Source organism: Tenrec ecaudatus, chromosome 3 (assembly GCF_050624435.1).
Source record: "Tenrec ecaudatus isolate mTenEca1 chromosome 3, mTenEca1.hap1, whole genome shotgun sequence".
Lineage (NCBI taxonomy): Eukaryota > Metazoa > Chordata > Mammalia > Afrosoricida > Tenrecidae > Tenrec > Tenrec ecaudatus.
Genome location: NC_134532.1, coordinates 217648601 through 217665956, shown reverse-complemented (window position 1 = coordinate 217665956; position 17356 = coordinate 217648601). Strand labels below are relative to the sequence as shown.

Here is a 17356-nt window from a genome sequence, read left to right as displayed (position 1 = left end):
GCAGGGGCAGACCCCATGGAGGCCCCACCCTCCAGGGCGTCATCTACCCAGTGAGCCACTCCATCTGTGGGAAGGAAGAAGCTCTGCCACCTACTTGCAAATTTTCTTCAGCTCCTTTACTTTCTCAGGGTTCAGCTGGGGTTCTCCGGACGTGGTGAGCTCTTCCACCAGCGTGGCAAGCTTCTGGTCCATGTCTAGACTACAATGACACAGAGACACCCCTCCAGTGAGGACGCAGGTCCCCACGGAACACCATGGGAGGGACAGGTGACAGACCTGTACTCCACGCCACCTATGCCAGCCACTCCAGGAGCCACGAGGCTACTGCGGTGATCGGGCCACTGCTACCATGAGATGGCCCCTGCCCACCAGCAACAAAGACGCACAAGGTGGTTTTCTGAGAGCACCCTCCCCACCCCCACCCCAGACCCTTGGGGTGGCCATTAGGGAAGGCAGAGAGAAGAGGACACAACCGTCCTCAACCACCATGTGGCAATGCAGCCAGTGAGAGGAAGGGATGTTAATGGGTTAACAGGGCGGGCTGACGCCATGGCCACCACTGTGGGTTCAAACACATCAACAGTTGGGAGGATGGCGCGGGAACGGGCATGTCCCCTTCCATTGGACACTGGGTCGATACAGGTTGGAGCCATTGGTGGCCTCTCACAAAATCCATGACAACCCCAACACGTGGCTACCCTGGCACAGCGGTACACACGGGGCTGCTCACCTCAGGGTGAGCGGTTCAAAACCACCAGCCCCTCTGTGGAGGAGGACAAGACCATCCCCATCAAGATGCTTGCTCAGAATCTCACAGGGGCAGTCTCACCCGTCCTGTAAGGGGCGCTGTGACTGAACAGCAGCTGATGCTATTGCAGCCAGCTTTTTCTGAAGGAGGGCCTGGTGGCATGGTGGTGAAGGGCTGGGCTGCCAGCTACCAGTAACCTATTGGAAAGCACCAGCCACTCTGAAAGAGTGAGTCTCGGAAACCCACGGGGCGGTTCTACCCTGTCCAGGAGTTGGCATCAACTTGATGGTTACTGGGTTCGGTTATGGAGTTTCCCCTCCAGAGGAATCTGACTGTGTGGTCCACCGGGCAGCCTGAAGGGGAGGGGCAATGTCTCACAAGAACCTGAAGAAGGCACGTGTGAAGAGCGGGCACAAGCCTCAAGGGTGAACCAGGGCACCAGTGCAGGGCAGGGATGGCACCGAGGGGAAAAAGAGGCCAGGAGGAAATGGAAACTGAGCTGGGGTGATGGGGTCGGGGAGGGACACACAGGCTGTAGAGCTGAGCTTCCTGGGGTGGAAGGGAAACCCACCAGGGATCATGGGGCCCCAGGGGACTCCTGGTCCCCCTCCTTTTTTGAAGTCTCCTTTATTGAAAAACAAACTCATGCCATCAGTCGATTCTGACTCCCAGTGACCCTATAGACCAGGGTAGAACTGCCCCTGTGGGTTTCCAAGGCCGTAACTCTTTACGGGGAGCTGAAAGCCCTGTCTTTCTCCTTCTGAGCAGCTGGTGGTTTCAAACTACCGGCCTTGTGGTTTGCACCACAAAGTATAACCACTATATCACCAGCGCTGCGTCATCTCATCAAACAGCACTCCCCAAACAGAAAGGAGGGCAGATACTGAAGGCAGTGGCATCACCTGGGGAGACGGTGTGTGTGTGCATGTGCGCATACACACGGAGGGAAGGTATAGACCACACTGGGTGGCATTACTAGAGAGGATCGCCCATCAAACGTGCATGAAAGTGTTTCCAGACGGAAAACATTGTTTTTTATTAAAATATCCCCGCCCCAAATTTTCACAAACTTAACTTCCAACACTCACTGTATGGAGTCGATGCTGACTCACAGCCAACCCTGCAGGACTGGGTGGGTTTCTGAAGGTGGCTCTTGACAGGAGCGCAAAGCCACAGCCTCACCTTCCTCCGGAGGAGCGGCGAGTGGGTTTAGCCCAACACGTAATCACAATCCTTTTGGAACACACCCCGCCCCCCACCCTGTACTACATTTAAGGGAAGCCCTGGTGATGTCCTGGCTAATCGGTTGGACTCTACCAGCCACTCGGTAGGAAGACGAGGCCGTGTCCTCCAGACCCACAGGGGCAGTTCTGAGTCTGGTAGGGTCAAGATGGCTGGAATCGACTCGATGGCGGTTGAGCTTTGTTTTGTTTCAGTCTCTCCTCGGGCCAAGCTGGCGCTTTCTACTTCCATAAAGAGTTACAATCTTGGAAACCGCCAGGGCAGTTCTGCTCTGTCCTCCTGCCCCTTAGTTAAGGGACAGCGATCCCCTGGGGCTTTCGGAGACTGCGACTGTTCTCAGCTGTCTCCAGCAGGGCTGCTGGTGGTTTCGAACTGTCCGCCGCGGAGATCACAGCCCAACGCACGTCCACTGCACCACCAGGGCTCCTATACTGCCCTCTGGGGTGGCTTGAAGCCAGAATTACTTGATGACAATTTTCTTGTTTGGTTTTAGCCCCCTGTCACTCCCCGGTTCTACCCTGGACTATACAGTGGTGACCACTTACTGTTGTGACAAAAACCGAGCATACACACCTCTGAGGGCTCTCTGTGTGGTCTGGTACGGGAGGAGGCCCAGGGGAGAGGGGTGGCACCCACCCTAGCGACACCCGAGTGGAAGGGCACCCCTCTCCTCGCTTGGCCCCAGCATGCGGAAGTCCCCGCGGCCCGTGACCGCTCTGGTTCCGGGAGCCCCTCTCCACGCCAGTCTCCGGGTCTGTGGGGCGCCCAGGAACAGCGGGGACCCCGAGTGACCAAGGAGGGGCAGCTCCGAGGGGAGGAGCCGCCCGAGTCTCCGCCCTCCGCCCCCGCGCTGCTCCCGCCGCCCGCCCCGGGTCCGCGCAGTGAGCCGAGGGCCAGAGCCGAGGGGGACCCTCGCCCTGTCAAAACGGCGCCGGCAACACTCACCGCCGGCCGCGGCGCTCCCGCCGGAGCCCCGCCCCTTCCGGAAGAGGCCCCGCCCCGTTCCTACACGTGACTGAGAGCACTGCGGGTACTGGCCCGAGGAACCCGGACGAGGGCTCAGCCCAGCGGTTGCCACACCTACGACAGTTCGCCGCAGGATCCCGCCTGCGCCCCGCCCCTTCCGGCGGCTCCCTGCCCGCCTCCTGTCACGTGCTCCAGAGCTCGGCAGCCATTGGCTCGTCCTGTCCCGTCGGCGCGGGAACGAGGGGGTGGGGCTGGGGTCGGCGCGGCGACGCAGGCGCGCTCCCGACGAGGCGGGGCGGGGCGGGCCAGGTTGGCGGGGGAGGCGCGCGAGGAAAAGGAGGCGGGAGGGCGCAGCAAGCTTATCTTAAAGGGGACAGGAGCGCGAGGCGAGCTCTCTGCCGCCGCGGGGCCTCGTCTGCGCGCACCGACGTGGACACGGAGGCCCAGGGGTGGGTTGCTCTTTCAGTGTCACCGCCGCGACCGCTGGAAGCTCGCGGTCCCCGGGCACCGGGGCGGCCGGGCGGAGCCTCGGGGTCCATTCCTCTCGCCCCGCGCTTCCGGCCGGGCTACCGGTGGGGTCGGTGGGGGTGGGGTCTGACCTCCAGGTTCCGGGCAGAGGCCGCCATCGGGAGCGGAGACGCAGGCCCGCAAAGAGGAGGCCCAGTGTGGCCGGACGGTGGCGCCCGTGGGCCGTGGCGCCCTTGGCCTTCCCGCGCCAGGCAAACCGTGCGTGGAGCTGGGGCCGAGCGTGACCCTGGGCGCGGGCCCAGGAGCGTGGGGATTGCGGTCAGCCAGGAGGAGCTGCTGGGGGAACGAGGCAGGTTCAGACCTACAGCGTCTGGGGGACGCGTCACCTGCCCCCAGCACGGTGGCCCCCGGCTGGAATCTCGGCTCCACGCCGACTGCCTGGCCGGGCACCTGCCCTTGGGCTGGATAAAACTCCAAATCCAAACTCTGCCCCCGAGTCCATGCCGACTGTTAATGAGCTTATAGAACAGGAAAGCACTGCCCCGTGAGCTTCAGGGACCTTAGTTTAGCAAGAGCAGAAAGCCCCATCTTTCTTTAGCGGAGTGGCTGGTGGTTGGGGTTAGCAGCCCAATGTGTAACCGCTACATCACCAGGGCTTTGCAAGCGGTAGGTATTCAGAGCCGGTTTCCCCACCAGGACCCACCCACCGCCACGACTTCCCCCGCCCTGCCCCTGGAACCCTTGCGCTGCAGCTGTCACAGCTGCCATTGTCTTGTTTTTGCTTTGATTCGGGCAGATGCGAGCTCAGTGAGGACTTACTTCTCTGTATGCACGACCCGCAGCCCAGCTGGATCCCAGGGGGGCTGGAGGCATCGTTTCTCAGGGCCCTGTGAGAATTGGAGATTCCCCTAGCCCCAGTCACCTGCATCTGGGGAGCAGGACCCCATGCTAGCTTCATTGAGCCCACAGGGGTGCTGGATGGGAATGCCCCAGCTCACATGTGGAAGACTTCAGAAGTCCTGCCAAGGAAACAGGACTCTTGATTCTGCTTGTCTGTCCTGGTTCCCCAGACATAGACACACATAGTCCCACAGGGCTCCCAGAACACATCTCCCAAGACTCCCTGCTAGGTGCTCAGTGCAGGGCCAGGTCCTGCAGCACCTCCAGGTGGTCTGTGCCTCTCCTCTCCACCAGCCAAGTCTCAGAGACCGACCCCACGTGCCTCTGAGGGCCACACCCTTGAGAGATTCTCTCAAAAGCAAACCAAGTGACACCTCCTCCCTGCCCATAGCCACGGGCCCTGGCTGAGCCCCATCCTCACACCCACTCGGGTCCAGCCTCAGGGCCTTAGCACATGCTGCCCCTCTCCCTCAGCAGCTCCCCCAGCTCCTTCATCTTGGCGTTTTCTTACCGGTTCCTGAGAAAAGCCTGCAGTGCGCACACACTCCTGTACCCACACACCCCTGGGCTCACGGTGGGGTCAGCCATGCTGGATACAGAGCAAATGCTCAGGAAGAGACCAGATACCGTCCAGAGTAGGGATGGGGGATGTCTGGCCCAAGGTTCAGATCTCAAAACTCACTGCCATCGAGGGGTTGGTTCCGACTCGTGGTGACCCTAGATGACAGAACTGCCTCCGTGGGTTTCGGAGACTAACGAGTAGAAAGCCTCATCTTTCTCCCACAGAGTGGCTGGTGGTTTCGAACTGCTGACCTTATGGGTCCCAGCCCAAATGTGGATCCCACTGTGCCACCATGGCTCTGCATGAGGCCCTCATCATCTCAAGACGAGCTCACATCACGCACTTCACCAAAGAGAAGCCATTCTGGCCATCCCATCAAAGGATGGGGTGGGGGACTCATTCACGATCTGACCAGTATGGCCCATGAAAAAAAAAACATCCAAATGGACCTTGGCAGAAAGAAAGAGTCCCAACCCCTGGTGTGGTGTCAGCATCAAATGAGAAACAGAGAAAACCATGTCCGCAGAAAACAAGCACACATGCGCTCACGGCCGTCTTGTTGATTAACAGATAGAAGATGGGAACTGACCAGGTGCTCATCAGCAGACTAACACAACGTGGCCCACCCTTGGCTTTGGCTATCTTTCAGCCGTGCCTAAGATGGACTGAAGTCCTGCGACAAGCCCCGACACAAATGGACCCCAGAAATATTATTCTTAGGGGAGGAATCCAGGCTGGAGGGACGGCGAGAATGCACACTGTCCGTGGCCAAGACACAGAGATAAAGAGTAGATTAGTGGTTGCCGGAGGGGGGCCGGAGGAGAGTGTCTGCAAAAGGGTCTGGGGTTCCTTGGGGGATGCTGAGAATGTTCTGGAATTCGCCTCCGTGGTGCTTGCGCAACATCGCAAGCACACTGCCCAAGGGTGAGTTTTTCTCTGTGGTCTGTAAAGTACAGATTGACGAAGCTACTCAACAGAGAGGGAGGAACCCTGGTCGGTGGTGGTTACACACTGGGCTGCTAACTGCCAAGTCAGCAGTTCAAAACCACTAGCCGCTCCGAGGGAGAAAGACTAGGCTTTCTGCTCCTGGAACGCCAACAGTCTCAGAAATCCACAGGGGTAGCTCTACCCTGTCCCTTGAGGTCACTATGGGTCAGCATCGGCTCGGTGGCTGTGAGTCTGCAGGAAGGAAGGCCCGGGACAGCGCTCCAGCTGCACCAGCCTGCCTGCCCCTGCCAGATCCTTCGCCACTGTACTGACTGGCCAAGCCTCCCAGATCTGCTTCCCGTACCCGGACCCAGCACTGTTTTCACAGTTCATCAGGACCGCTACTCTCTGTCGCTCTTTCAGGGAGTTCTCTTGGCAAAACCCCATCCTGCTTGGCCACCTGCATGCCTGCAGGAAGCACACACCCTTCTCAGCCAGTGATGGCTCTGCTTCCCCCCTCCTGAGCAGAGACCTTCCCAGACCCTTGCCCAGGTGCCCCTGACTTGGCAGCCCTCTCCCAGGCTGCCTGCCTCTGCCCTGCCAGGACCTTTGACTACACCCTTGACTTCAAGGTAACAGCCAGCTCTTTCCCTCCAACAGGACCATCTTCCCCCAGCTACTCGATCGTTCCCATCGGCAGAAAAACCCGCCCCCTTTCCTTCTGTTTTCACAGGCCCTTGTCTTCACCGTCTCACCAGCCTGGTGTGGTAGTGGTTTGGCTTCTCTTTGTAGCCACATGCCCAGGAGAAGCCATTCATTTGCCTCAGTTTTTGTTGTTTTCTCTCCCCATTATCTCTTCGAAGCACACCATCAAACCTGCTTCCAGCCACACGGCTGGTCATCTGCATCCTGCTGAGGCCTCGCTCCTGGGAGCCCAGCTGGTGGAGTGGTTACACGTTGGACTGCAATTTGCATGGTTGGCAGTTTGAAATCACCAGCAGCTCCTTGGGAGAGACTGGCTTTTCGCAGTCTCGGAAACCCACCGGGGCCAGGGGCACAGTGAGTCATCGATCACTCGATGGCAGTGAGTTTGGTTTTATGAGCCCGAGAGACACTGGGAGCCCTCCCTCTCCGTGTCCCCTCACCTTCCTCCTTGCTGGGACCTCACTGGGACACCAAGTCTGCTGCCAGGGACCTTTGATCTCCTTGCTTCACCCTTCTGCATCATCAGCCTGCAGCTGCGTGAGTCTGTAGGAGGGCCGGGCTCGCACCAGGCCTACAGACTTGAGTTGGACTGGGCTGTGGCTCCTTGGTGTGACGTTGCTTCTTGACATAAAATTCTTTCTTGTACAAAGGTGGGCGTCACTGCTTTGTTCCTCTAGATAGTCCAGCCCCGACCCGGGTTGCATCGTGATCAGTGGAGAAAAGACTGAAGTGGTGAACAACTTCATCTTGCTTGGACCCACAACGAGTGCTCCAGGAAGCAGCAGTCGGGAGAGCAAAGGACGTGTCGCACTGGGTCCGCCTGCTGCACAGACCTCTTTAGAGCGCTCAAGAGCAAGCATGTACCTTTGAGGACAAAGGTGCGCCTGACCCGAGCCAAGGTGGTTTCAATGGCCTCATATGCGCGAGAAAGTTGGACGTTGAAGAAGGAAGACCAAAGAAAACGTGATGCATCTGAACTCTGCTGTTGGCCAAGAATATTGAAAGTACCGTGGACTACCCAAAGAACAGACATGTCTGTCTTGGAAGAAGTACAGCCAGATGCAAGGATGGTGAGACGTAGTCTCACATACTTTGGACATGTAGTCAGGAGAGACCAGTCCCTGGGCATCATGCTTGGTAAAGTGGAGGGGTAGTGAGAAAGAGGAAGGCCCTTGATGAGATGGATGGACATGGTGTGGTAGTTACATAACCTGTTGTCAATTTGAGCATGAAGAGTGAAGGGGTGGGGTTAGCCTGAATATCAGGTTGCAGCTTGATGACCTGGTTTGGAGCCGGTAAGGAGATAAATAGCTCGCTGGAGGTGGGACACAGGCTCACTCCCTGTAAGACATGCCTGAGGGAGCTATCCTGATGCAGCCAGAGCCGTAGGAGCTGGAGGAGCCATGTGGAGCCCCTGAGAGCACTGAGATGCTTAAAGCGCCACTAGATCCACAAGACTTCCCACCCTCTGGCCTGTGATCCTCCTGCATTCGGCGTCATTGCATGTGTTTCCTGAGTCTGAAGAGGACTTTACAGATTGGCATTGAACATATGGGCTAATGTCAGTCTTCCAGACTTGATCTGGACTGGGCTGGGATGTTTTCTCAATATTCAATTGCTCTTGTACAGAAAGCTCTTTCTTATTCACATATGAATCTCCATGAATTTGTTTCTCTGGTCCACCCAGACTGGCACACAGGGTGTCTGCAGCTGTAAGCGCAAACATTGGAGCCACTGTGAGGACGGCGCAGGACCAGGCAGTGTTTCCTTCTGTGGTACGTCAGGTCACTGTGGGCCAGTACCCAGTGGACGGCACCAGACAACAAGGGTGATGCGACAGGGAAATAGGGAGCAGAAAATTATGAGCCCAAGAAGGAAGAAAATGTCCTGATGGTAGTTTGATATGTAAATGGTGTGATGGGTGAATTTTGTGTCAATAAAACCGCTAGGAAAGCTCTAGGGCCACGTCATGTGACTCTTCCACATCAGAATCTCCAGTGGCTCTCACCACCCCCAGCTTGAAAGCTAAAATGCTCATAGTTGCCCACAAGGTGTCCTTCCTGAGCAGGGCCCCATACCTTACCCATTCCCCGCTCTGTCTGCTGCCTGGGCCTGCCCTTCCCTCTCCCTCCCCAACCCCTCAGGCTTGCTTTACCCAAGCCACCATGGTCTCTGTGGAGCCAACCCTCCTGTCAGGAAGGTTCTTTCCCCAGTACCCACCTGGCTCCCTCTGCCTCCTCTGATCCTTTGTAATATTTCACCCCGAACCCTGACTCCGGAAACTTCTGGCCAGTCCTGTTTATCAAGTGCCCCGCCTCCATGTTGTATACCTCTTCTACTCCTCCCACAGAGCTCACTGCTTTGTATCAGGAAAGGCGTACAATTGTGTTTCTCTCCATCTCCCTCTCTCTACCTGCCCCCCTCCTTCACACCTGCAACGCATTCCTCGGCAGACAGGGATCTCTGTGTTGATTCCTGACACTGGGCGCTCCACATTGGTTCAGCGTGAGATGAATGAGTAAAATTAGAACGGCAAGATGAATCAGTCCGTGAACCAGAAAATTTTGTGAAGGGACCCAGTGGGCTGTCTAGAGAGGCTGCCCCCCAGCCAGCAGAAGCACAGAGACACCCACAAACGCCCTCCGGACACCAATTGCGTACAACCAGTAGCAACGAGAAAACACTTTCAAATAATCAGAGGTAACAAGGCACATCATCGTCAGAGGAGACCAGCCTCCAACGACCGAAGGGCCAGAAGGCGCAAACGTGCGGCGGTGGCCTGTAAAGACTAGTGAAGTCCCAGAGGATAGGAGAGATGGGAGAGGGAGTACAATGAAGGAGTCAGACACATTTCATGGTAGCTTGCTCCCCTCAGCTCCTCTTGATGGACCACGTGGAACCGGGAGAAGTGAGCGAGAACCCTGGCCAGCTTGGTGCATCTTCCTCCCGTGTACAGCAGGACCCAGCACTGCCCGGGCAGGTGCCAGCCTCACGGTTGTCGTTATGTCTGAGCCCATTGATGCAGCTGCTATGTCCATTCCTCCGTCTTGAGAGTGGTCCTCATTCTCACTGACGTTCTACTTTACCAAGTGTGATGTCCTTTTCCAGGGACTGGTCTCTCCCGATATCATGCCCAAAGTACAGGAAGCAAATTATCACCATCCTTATTTCTAAGGAGCATTCTGTCTGTACTTCTTCCAAAACAGATTGGTTTGTTCTGCTACCAGTTTTTGGTACTTTCAATATTTTTGCCACTACCATCATTCAAGTACATGGATCCTTCTTGGTTTTCTCTGGTCCATGTTCAGGTTTCACTGCATATGATGCAACTGAGAATTCCATGGCGTGGGTCAGTCACACCTTAGTCCTCAAAAGGACATCCTTGCTCTTCAACACTTCAAAGAGATCTCGAGCAAGATTTGCCCAATGCCATGCGTCATTTGATCTCTTGACTGCTGCTTCCATGAGCACTGATGGTGGATCCGAGCCAGATGAAATCCTTGGCAGCTTTAATCTTTTCTCCATTCACCATGATGTTACCTGATGGTCCAGTTGTGAGGATTTGGATCTTCTTTACATTGAGTTGTCATCCACACTGAAGGCTGCAACCCTGGATCTTCATGAGCAAGTGCGTCAAGCCTCATTTTCAGTGAGCAAGACTTTCTCATCTGCATGTTGCAGCTTGTTAACAAACCTTCCTTCAGTCATGATGCCAGATTTTCCTCAGATAGTCCAGTTTCTTGGATTATTTTTCTCAGCATTCAGATTAAATAAGAAGACAGAATAATTACAATGTAACTATTAACAAAAAGCCTAAGGGTACAAAGGAAGTTGCTGCCTACTTTGTCAATCAGGTATATCCCAAACAATTTCATTTGCTTTAGAAACCTACAATGAACCTGTCATCAATGACTCATAGAACCTCTACCTAGAGTTTTCATATTTCAGCAACTTCCACTTCCAAGAAGAAGCTGAGAGGAAGAGAATTCCTAATTCTAGCTTACTGAGACAGTGACCTACCTGCCCCACAGCGCTTGACCCCACCAGGGAGAGGCCGGGGCCCAGTGCCAGGTGCAGCTCAAGAGGAAGACTGTGTGCACGGGTTTGAATAGGTTTTCCATGCTCTGTTCTTGCAGGGTTTTTTGGGTAATACTGTGGTCTATTTATACAAATATTAAAGTACTACTTATAGACAAGAAAAATAAAAAAGAGATAGTCACCTACCTGCAGTCTCTGTGCTTTTATAGCTTAGACTAGCATCACATGCAACTTTCATCTGTTTTCACAGAGGGTCAATATGATAAAGAAAAGTTTTGTTGCCGTCATTTTAACTAAATAGACATTGTGGTGGATTGAACTGTGTTCCTCCCCGCCCCCTAAAAATATCTTGTAAATTCTAACCTCTATGCCTATGGCTGTAATCCCATGTGGGAGAGGGTTGTCTTTGTTATTTTAATTAGAGGGGATTATAACAAGGGATCTCTTACACCAAACTCCTTGGAGCTATACAGAGAATAGGTAAGCCAGCTAACAAAGAGACGGGAGAGATGCCACAGCACATGAAGACTGCCCAGGAATGAACGGAAGCTGAGAGAGACAAGGAGCTTCTTCCAGAGCAGGCAGAAAGAGGCGATCTTCCCCTAGAGCAGACATCTTGGATTTGGACCTGTAGCCTCTCAAACAGTGAGAAAATTAACTTCTGATTGTTCAAGCCGCCCCCCATCCCCCGCCAAAAAAGACATGCATACTCAGTAGTTACATGCGTCACAAGGTGGGTGGTATCTACATTAAGGTCCTCACAGGTGAGGAAACCTAATACCTGCATTTGGGGGAAGGTACAAAGGGGGGTGGTGTGACACTGTGGGAAGAGAGAGAAAAGGCTCATGTCTATTTCTATAGAATCAACCATGTGCTCACTTGAAGGCAGCATAACTGGTAAGGGGAGAATCTGTGGGGATGATTTCTAACACAGGGTAATGTACTTGGACTTTACTTCTGACTTACCAAAGTGGAGGCTTTCCTGCCGTGGAATACCAGCGGTCCAGATTCCCTCTGTCATAGTCAGGGAGTAGAGTCCGCATCCCACTTCCCTCGGTGTTAGTTCCCCACACGTGGCGTGCAGCGTTACGAAGCCCGCCTTCTGTGTCTTGGGAGAAGCAGCTCTTCACCAGACAATGCATTGATGCGTTAACACCACGAGAGCAAAGACGCTGTTGAACTAGAACGACACGAGGAGAAGTCCAGATCTCAGGAAGAGCAAACCGTATTCTCAGACAAATGAAAGCTGAATGGATGTGTTTCCAGAAGATTCGCAGGGATGGGAATGTCGTGGGGAAGAGCAACCGTGTACAAGAAACAGGATGGAAGGAAAACGAACAGCACCCGGTACAAGCAGAGCCTTCCAAACAAACACCCAAGCCCAGTTAACGAAGGCCGCTCTGAGTCCTTGGAGGTCTGTCCAAGGATCTGAGGCTGTGCGTCTTTACAGATACAGACAGCCTCGTCTTTCTTCTCAAGAGCCGTTGGTGGGTTTGAAGCAAGTGCTGTAAACCAGGAATATGGGGGGGGGGGAAGCGGTAGGGGGAGGGAGCTATTATTTCTTATTTAAAACGTAGCTTTATAAATAATGTACTGCCTAAAACTAATGTAATAGCAATGATATGTTATAGTATAACACGTCTGAGGTAGTTAGTTGATTGTGCCAACCTGGCCGACAAACACAGGTGGGGTTAATTGAAAGGAAGAGGGATAAATGGCTCTGTGAGCCTCACCTTTCTAGTTCTCAGGTCTCTTGCTTTCTGATGGTTGGACCAGGGTGGAGCTGCCTTAGCCAGTTCCCTGCTTCAGTCGGCAAAACTCACTTCCTGCAAGACATCCCTGAGGAGAAGCCATGTGGACCTACCCTGATGCAGACCTGGGTGCTGGAGCAGTCATGTGGAGGCCCCTGCCAGCGCTGAGATGCTTACACGTTCACTGACTCGGCTTTCCTCCTGCAGTCGGCATCATTGCGTCTGTTTTGTGAGATGGAGGAGGACTTTGTAGATTGGTGTTGGGTTAATGGTGGACTTGTGGGCTTGGGCAGCACTGGGTTGCGATGTTTTCTTGATGTGCACTTACTCTTTATATAAAACTCTCTCGTATACATGAGTTTCTGTGGATTTGTTTCTCTTAAGTACCCAGACTAAGACAACGTCATAAACCCACTGTCATCAAGTCAGTGCGGATCCCAAAGGACAGAGTAGAACTGTTCTTGGGGGCTCCCGAGGGTGTACATCTCCTCTTTTCATCACGAATGGGATGAAGGTTTGGGGGCAGATTGTCACTTTCCATCCAACAGGTCACACACGCCGTTTTCCTCTCCTTTGTAACCCCCTCAACGTGACACCTGTCATCCCACTGCCTCCCTGATGCCAGTCTTGCTTCTTCCCTAACCCTTCTGAACTTTGTCCGTGGCCAGTGCTGTCCTCTCAATGGCAAAGGGGTGATGTATTCTTGTTCCCCTTGCAGCCATGCCCATTGTTTGCCTGGAAACGGAGCCATGGGGATGTCTTCCGTTCCAGACCTGAGGGTGACTAAGGGCTGTAGCCTCGGGAGCTCCATCCACCTCTATACGACCAGTCGGCTTGGTCTCTTTCATTGTTTGACTTTTGGTCCACATTTTCCATCCACTCAGTCGAGGACTTTCCAGTGTGGTCCTTTTGGGAGCAGTTGGTAGTGGTCGCCGGGCACCATCTAGTTCTCCTGGTCTCAGTGCTGGCTGACAAAACCACCAGTAGCTCCGTGGGAGGAAAACTGGGCTTTCTACTCCTGTCCCATGTTACAGTCTTGGAAACCCCTGGGGGTGGCTGTGAGTCGGCATGGACTCAATGGCAGTGAGAGGCGAGCTTTGAAGGGTTCAGTGGCTACTCACCAACATAGGGTGCCAAGCACAGCCTTTGTTGACTATGTTATGCCAATTGAAGTTCCCCGAGTCTCACTGTCCCCAGAAACGTCAGTCCTGAGCCCCAGACCCAGTGAGTCATTTCCCCAAGGCGCCTGGTTGGGATGTTTACATAAGCTTAATCCCGGCAGCTTCCCCATCACCATGGACATGGTTGCTTCCCCATGGCCATCAAGTTGATGTGGAAGTCAGGGTAGAACTGCCCCCATGAGATTCTGAGGCTGTAACTTTTTATGGGAATAGAAAGCCCCCTTTTCCTCCCTAGGAGCGACTGGTGGCTTCAAACTGCCGACCTTGCAGTCAGCAGCCCAGTGTGTAAGCACTGCTCACCAGGGCTCCCGGATGTAGTTGCAGCAAAGGCGGCTCTGAAAAGATAAGCCCCGCCTGGTACTTTGAGTGTCCAGGGCACTTGGATTCGAGGCGACTTGCTGAGGGCGCTGTTGACAGACTGAAGAAAGAAAGGAGCCCTTTCGTGGTTTGTGCATGACAAGTCTGGAGCTGTGAAGGAACCCTCCTCTCCAGGACTGAATGTTAAAGGGAGACCGTGGCAGCTGAAATGCTTGCTAGGTGACCACCTGGATCCACTTGTGGAGGTGAGGGGAAAGCAGCAGTAGAGAGATGGGTTGACTCTGGCCCCTGACACCCAGGGGTCTGGTTCACAAGGACTAGAGGACGGACCGTGCATATTGCTGCTGACTTCATGGACAGCCTGTCCCGATTTGACTTTGCTGATGGCTGCGAACCCACCAGGCTTCAACTGGAATAAAGATTCTTCTCAGCAAAGAACAGGCTTCCCTCCTCAGAGCACTGGGTTGATATAAGTGGGCAGTATAGATATTGGAGACCCAAAATGGGGAGGATAAAGGCACAAAGTGGCTGGCTTACAAACTTTCATAGGTGGGGGGATGTTTATAGGATTATGGTACTGGCGTTCACAAAATCAGAATTGTCAAGTATAGAATTTTTTTTGTTCTGTCGCTTATAGAGCATTATGTTTAACTGAGGCCGGCACATTTTGAGTTGAATGCATTCTTGTTTTATCCTGTTAGGCACAGATATGATTTTGTTATTGTCCTGGTTTTACAACTTACGTATGACTAAAGAGTTGGGTAAAGGTGTCAGTTGGACAAGTAGCGGTCTCTGGTAGTTGCATAATTTCATGTCAAGTTGAAAAAAGAGTAGAGGCTATCTGTCAATCAGCTCACAGCCGAATGATGCCTCCTGGTGGGCTTGGCCTTCTCATGAGGATTCTGGGAACTTCCTCTTTCTCCCAGGAGGCGGGACACACTCTCTATCTGCTTTACCTTCCTATTGAGGAGCCAAAGGGAGAGCCCTGCCAGCGCTGAGAGGCTTCCACCACCACTGGATCCAAAGACTTTTCACCCACTGGTCGGCGATCACTCACTGTGTTCGGCATCACTGTGAGTGGCTCTGTGAGTCTGAAGAGGAATGCAAGGACTAGTATTGGACATCGGGGTGAATATGGGACTTAGGGACTGAATCTGGATGTTTCCCAATGCAATTGCTCTTTGATGTAAAGCTCTCTCTTACATCTATGAGTGTCAATGAATGTGTTTCTCTGGTCTACCCAGCCTAACACACTAAATAACAATTTCATTAGTTTTTGGTTAGGTAGTTCCTATTTTTTCAGTAATCTTTTGTTTTTGGTGGTGCCGAAACCTGAGATCGAATTCCTCCCAATCTTTTAAAACTTTCTTATAACAATCTAGTTCTGTGTGCCTGTTTCATTGTTCTTAAGTATTAACTGTATGAAATAATTAACTACCTTTTGGTGTATCTTTTTTTGTAATTAGCAGTCCAAAGCCTAACTAACCCACAGCACCACCAAGGATCCCTCAGTGTATCACTTTTTATACTTAAAAATGGTTATTAGGGCAGCAAACCAGTTGTTAGATTATTTTACCGCCACCACGGCGCAGAGGTAAATATCAGTGCTAGAAGAGCGTCTGCCAGATCTATGTATCTGCCTGCCTACGTACCTGTCATCTAGCCTAACTACCTGTCTGTCCGTCCATGCACCCATCTCGCGATGCTGCCCCCCTTCCTCCCACACCTGCTCAGCCAATGTATCCACAACCTACTGTATAGACTCATGTATAACCAAGTTTTCCAGCTCCTTAAAGTGCAGTTTCGGTGGTAAAATTAGGTTCCTCAGCTGATATTTGGGTGGGTTTATACTTGAGAATATATGGTACTTCTTGGTGTCACTGCCCTGTTGTCTTTACCTCTCCCACACCTCCCTGTGTCTGGTCTCCGTCATCCTTCGCCAAACTCCCGTATGCTGTATGCTGCCCTCCCTGCCACCTGCTTCCTTCCCATCAGGAAGCCATGTCACCACACCATCATTTTGGAGCGGCATTTCCGTTTGCGCCTTTCAACACCGCGAGTTTGGTTTACTGTGGATGTGGCCCTCGTTTCCCACAGTTCCACGGGGCTGACTTCTGGGTCCTGTGGTCACCGGTGGATGATAGTCTCATGCTGCCGTCCACTGCTGTTGGCGCTCTGTCTGAAGCATTCTTCCCTTTGCTTGTAAGGGGCTCTGATGTTTACAAATTCCTTTACTTTCAATCTTTCTATTTATCTGCAAGTGACCTAATTTCACTGTTATAAACTATGGAGGTGCTTGGTGGGCAAATGATTCTTGGTTTGCAACATTTGGAAATAGGGCTGTGGTAGGTATGATTTGTCAGGATGAGGTTATGCTGAAGTCGGGTGGGTCCCTAATCCAATATGGCAGTGGCCTCTCAAGAAGGAAACAGGCACAGCAGAGGGAAGAAGATAGAAGCGAAAAAGATAGATGGGGATGCTGTTGCCACAAGCCAAGCGATGCCTGGGCTGCCAGAGGCTGGAAAAGACAAGGAAGGATTCTCTCCTTAAGGTTCTGGACAGAGTATGGTCCTGGAAGAGGGGACCTGTGCGTCCATAGGTCCGACCCTCTTGCTGTAAGCCGTCCACATGCTGACATTTAGTTGGACGTGTTGTCAGCAGAGGGCAGTCCTTGGAGAGGCCACCGTGCTTGGTAAAGTGGAGGGGCGGTGAAAAAGAGGAAGGCCCTCAACGAGACGGACGGACACACGGCTGCATCCATGGGCTCAGCGGCGGACACGATGGCACCTCACAATAACCATAGGAAGCTAATAGAGACTTTATGGGGCAGTGAGAATGGTTTTAAACTTCGACGTGGCAGTGGATCCAACCCCCCCCACACTCGCTGCTCCTGAGTCACAGTGGTCCTGCAGGATGGAGTGGAAGTGCCCCTGTGAGTCTATGGGGCTGTTAACTCTTGATGGGAGTAGAAAGCCCCCTTCCTCCCTGGGAGCGGCTGGCGACTTTGAACTGCAGCCCAACTTGTACCCACTAAGCCGCCAGGGCCCCTTAGACACCCACTGCCATCAAGCCTGTGTGGACTCACAGGGAGCCTGTAGCACAGGGCGGAACTGCCCCATGGGTCTCAGGCTGCAACCGTTGGCGGGTATAGATTCACAGGGGGATAGGGTGGCCAAGGCCCTGAGCACTGTGGGGGTGGCAGTGAAGAAAGCATTTATTTTGCCACCAGATCTCCCTGTACCTCGCTTCTACCCCTTTCACTGTCAGGGTGCTCAGCAGGTGGTACAAGCCCCCAAACCACGCGTGCAGAGAGGCTGATGTCGGCAACACTTCCGGGCAGCTAACGATGGTGATGTGTGTGCAGAGCTGCTAACGACACTGGCAGCCACACATGTGCTGTATGGCTCTCCAAGCAGGGAGTAGGTGTGCAGGGGAGGGGCGGGAAAGGCAAAGGCCCACCCAGGAGCCAGGAGGTGAGGGTAGAGCATCTGGGCCCAGGGCCACTTGGGCTGGGTTGCTCGGAGGCCCAGACCTGACCTGGGCTGACATG

At 53.6% G+C, this 17356-nt stretch overlaps 1 protein-coding gene across 3 annotated transcripts in view; it reads right to left on the bottom strand.

Annotated features, from left to right (window-relative positions):
• The window catches only part of UVSSA (UV stimulated scaffold protein A), a 33219-nt gene extending 30150 nt beyond the window's left edge, over positions 1-3069 (bottom strand). The window contains exons 1-2 of one of the 3 annotated variants that reach the window (XR_012783496.1): positions 2564-2698; positions 95-199 (exon numbers count right to left, since the gene is read on the bottom strand). Coding sequence is in view for 2 of the 3 variants with exons in the window: in XM_075544581.1 (XP_075400696.1) it covers positions 95-192 (98 nt within the window). In the remaining variant the exon portion in view is untranslated. Of the gene's footprint in view, positions 1-94; positions 200-2563; positions 2891-2935 lie in introns of those variants that run through there. The other 2 variants (XM_075544581.1, XM_075544582.1) reach the window with 2 other exon arrangements.
• Between the last annotated feature and the right edge of the window lie 14287 nt (positions 3070-17356).